At 50.3% G+C, this 4,111-nt stretch overlaps 1 protein-coding gene across 1 annotated transcript; it reads left to right on the plus strand.

The window, feature by feature from the left end:
• Positions 1-285: 285 nt before the first annotated feature.
• On the plus strand, positions 286-3,441 carry PRR15 (proline rich 15). Its single transcript, XM_052695340.1, has 2 exons — positions 286-377; positions 534-3,441. Exon 2 carries the CDS (start codon positions 550-552, stop codon positions 877-879), a length of 330 nt encoding a protein of 109 aa, XP_052551300.1. The 5' UTR covers positions 286-377; positions 534-549; the 3' UTR covers positions 880-3,441.
• The last annotated feature ends 670 nt before the right edge of the window (positions 3,442-4,111 follow it).

The raw sequence follows: 4,111 nt of genomic DNA on the forward strand, positions 1-4,111 counted from the left end.
ACCGCACCTGCAGCCCAGTATTTCATTACACACTTGCGGTGCTGCCTTACCCGAGAGCCGCTCCGCAGAGCCCTCTCCTTCCTGCCCTTTCGCTTCAGCTGCGCCACCAACCCCGTCCCAAAGCGGTGAGTCGCCCACCCTCTGCACGGCGGGACAACCGCGCCCCTCTGGCCCAGCAGCCGAAGACCCCCGCGGCAGCCCTGGCCGGGCCGGAGCTCTGAGCAGGTGCGCGCTTCCCGCCACCTCCCGGGGCCGCAGCGCCGCCCCGCCCACACCTGCCGCCCGCCCGCCCGCCCACCTCCGGGCCGAGCCGCACCGCCGTAGCTCCCGGCTCACCGGCCATGGACGCGTAGCGGCGAGAGAAGAGCGTTCCTCAGGTCAGTGGGTGGAGGGTGGGAGGGAGAGCCCCTCCGAGGCATCGCTCCGCTCCGCCTCCCCGCTGCCGGTCCCCTGCCCACCTGCGCTCGGCTCGGCGCTCGCTGTCCGTTCGCCCGCAGCCCTCCCGCTCTGACGGCCGCTCTTCTCTCCCGCAGAAGCCCCCGCGTCGCGATGGCGGACAGCGCCGCGGCCACCGCCACCGTGAAGGGCAGCAGCTCGGCGGGTCACTGGTGGAAGTCGCTGACCGGCAAGAAGAAGCACAAAGAAGCCGCGGCCGCCCCTCCTCCCCCCGCCGAGCCGCCCGGCTCCCCGGAGGAGCCGCCCCCCGCGCTGGGCAACGGGGAGCCCCCGGGAGCGGGCGGAGCAGCCCGACGGAGCCTTCGCGTCTCGCACTCGGGCCGCTTCAAGGAGCGGCGGAAGGTGCGCGCCTCGCTGCTGGCCGACGGCTCCGAGGTCTTCGACGGAGCAGAGCCCGGGCGCGCCGCCCCCGAGGGCGAGTAGCCCCGGGGGGAAAGCAGCCCCGGGGGCTGGCCTCGCTCCTCGCCCCCGCGCGGGGGGCACAGCCTCGGGGCAGCCCCGTGCGCGGCGCGCGGCCAGCGGCGAGCGGAGGCCTACGGGACTGCGTGCGTGATGAGGAGCGACGCTTCCAATCGAGGGACGACGTGATTGCCTTAACGATGATACCGATGGACACCCCCCCGCCCTGAACTGCGGTGGACTGGCACAAAGGTGCTATCCCGGGATCTCCGTGCCTCCCCGGCCCTGTCTGCGAGCCCGCTTGGCCTGCAGCCCCCGGCCAAAGGTGCACCACCGCCTTTTGAAGGAAGGGGGAACGACGCGTTTGGATCCGATTTCAGGGCCAGGGATCTTCCAGCAGTGCCTCCGAACTGCTCTTGGTGGTGGGTGTGCAGGGAAACAAGCCCTGATTGTGTTTAGATGCTGGGGGCGCAGGTGCTCGGGTGCTCTCAGGCATCGCATTTAAATATGCAAAGGCAGGAGCGCATTGTTTTCTGCTCTTAGCACTAAGCAGGTGATTCAAGAGGTTAGTCTCCCATAGCTCTGTTACAGCAGGAGTCCAGTTATTGTCTAACAACTCACATTTACTACTCAGAGAATGCACCATTTTCTTATAATTGGTGATAACTGGCATAACAAAGCTGTGATAAAGAAATGCGGAAGACAAGACCAGCCCTTGAGAGCATGGGCCGCATGGTACTCTAAGCACAGTGATTGGCTTTGGAACCACTGGAAGTATTCTTTAGTTTTTACTGTGTACCAGGCTCCTGGGGCAAGGTGCAGAGCTCCTGAGACCTCTTGTTGACACGCTTTGCCTTGGGCAGATGCATCCCTGCAGCTCCAGGAGCTTTGGACCAGAGTAAACCATCCACCAGACTCGCACTGGTATTGTGCCTTACAGAGCAAACTCAGCTAAAAATACTTAGCAATTACACATTTCTTAACAGCAGATCATGTAGCTGCAACTGCCTTATTTATTTTTAAATGAATTTGCAATATACTTGATATCATTGAAATGGTTTTAGCCTTTTTTTTTTTTTTATAATGTGATATAAGATATTACATCGTGCAGGGACCAAAAATAATCTCCTAATAGTCAAGTTTGATGCAGTTATGATTTGGTTTTGTTGTTGTAACTAATTATTTAAGGTGATGACAACATAAAAAGTGACCTGCAAGGAAAAAGAGAGATGAATTCTGAAAATATGGATTGAACTTGTCACTGACAATCAACAAAATGATGTAGTAGAGACAGGACTGGTGCCCTGTGCTTCACTTGCATAATGGTCTGTAATGAACTTTGAAAGCTCCTGTGCAATAAACTAAGACAATCTTGCTGCCTTAGTTAACAATCCTTCGCTCAGCTCCTTCAGTGTCCTATATCTGAGGACACTGGGACTGTATCATCATTAAAGTATTTTCTTAAGAGTCTGCTTTCCACCCAGTGTGCTTTTTCCTTTTGTTTAGTAAAGCTTCAAAGCATTGATTGCTTTTGGACTGCCCTGTGTACTCTTGCCTACATGCTGACATTGCAGAGCGAGGATGAATGCTCTTAGAAGCCACCACTGCTGCACCTTGGAGATGCTGCTCTTACGTAGAACTTGTTCACTGAGAGGCACTTAAAGCCATGAATGAGAAGTGACTGGAACAAACCCCATCTTGTATGGAGGGATCTGAGAAAGATGAAGTTTGAAACTGGGAATGGAGACAGCAATGACAAAAATAACTTAAGCAACACTATTGTGAAAAGATAGTGTTTTGATTCCAAGCTACTTATTTCTGCAGTGAACCTCTGTTTGTTCTTTGGAAATTGACTTGCAGGTTCATTGGCTGAAAGTCCTTGGGCACAGGGTATCTACAAATGATGGTTTAATCTCAGAAGAACTCTGGTATGATGTTCAGATGGTTGCTGCTAGGATTTGATACACATACAGGTTAATATGTGACTACATATTAGTCATATCTGAAGTCCTGATGACTGGTACTTACAGCCTGGAGATTTGGTCAAAATATGACGTCCACAAATACATGTAAAATGATTTGATAGCAACCATCCTCCATCTTAATCGTGACCTTGAGCTGTGGGAAGGAGAAGTAACTCTATCTTCCTGCTCAGTCAAATCCTTGCTTCAATGAATTTGATAGCAGCCACTGAAAAACTAGATCCATGAGAAAACTGGCTGCCTGCCGTGTCTCACTTTCCACACCCTCTGTGCAATGGCCACACAGCAGTGCCTTCAGGTTAGCGCTGACCTGGGTTGGTTCAACGTGAGGAACCCCACTGGCCATGGCCAACTTGTATGGCAGAAATAATCCTCTTCTTTCTCAGCCTGAGCATCAGATGAAGATTTAAGCAATGTATGTGTCTGTAAATGAATTAAGCCGATACAGGAAAAACACTACAATTTATGAAGCATCTGAATTATTTTTTTAATCCTTGAAGTAAAGAAAGATTGAACTTTCTTTTGTATTGGAATACTTGTTCAGTTATAACAATAGTGTAATTATATGCAGTGAATTATTAAAAGGCTGTTGGCATTCTTCGTATACTTGTTTTCTTCATCTGGCATTCCTAGTGTACGTATTTTCCTCATCTTATTATAAAGAAAATGCATCAGAAAGCAGGTTTAGGAAACAAGGCAACTGCAGAAGTAGTTGCTGCTTGTTTTTAAAAGTAAAAACAGCTTATTGACAAAATAAATAAATAAGCAGATGAGGTTGAACTCCTGCTACAACAGGTGTAGTGCACTTTTCTTGAAATTATTCCACAATTTGCTAAGGATTGCAGGTTATGGGCAAAACTACATGCTTAGTAAATAGCTTGAACTTTTCAAATAAACTTGCAAAGTATATGCCTACTTATTCTTGCTCTTGTTGAAGCCAAAAATAAAACTCTGGGTGGCTTCTGGTGATTCATTTGCTATTGTAGACTGGTCAGTCTGGCACTCAACAAAGATTATAGGGAGCAGGAAGCCCGCTGCAGCACCTGCAGAAAAAGATCCTAAATAGGAAACACTGGGTCAAATGCTGGAATAAATAGCTGGAAAGCCTCAGGAGTCTAAACCTCAGCTTTTAGGTCATGCTGTTGCCTGAACTGAGCAGAAAGAATGGAGAAGGGACTGTGTGAGATACTCACAGATTTATTTATGTAAATTTTGTCTTCACTGTAGCGCAAACAGTGATAGTTTTTATTTGACATGTAGTAAAGTCTCTTGTC

Source organism: Tympanuchus pallidicinctus, unplaced genomic scaffold, assembly GCF_026119805.1.
Source record: "Tympanuchus pallidicinctus isolate F22 unplaced genomic scaffold, pur_lepc_1.0 scaffold3, whole genome shotgun sequence".
Classification (NCBI taxonomy): Eukaryota; Metazoa; Chordata; class Aves; order Galliformes; family Phasianidae; genus Tympanuchus; species Tympanuchus pallidicinctus.

What these genes read in the sequence shown, in the direction of transcription:
- PRR15 (XM_052695340.1), top strand. Translation starts at nt 550, where the DNA reads ATGGCGGACAGCGCCGCGGCCACCGCCACCGTGAAGGGCAGCAGCTCG.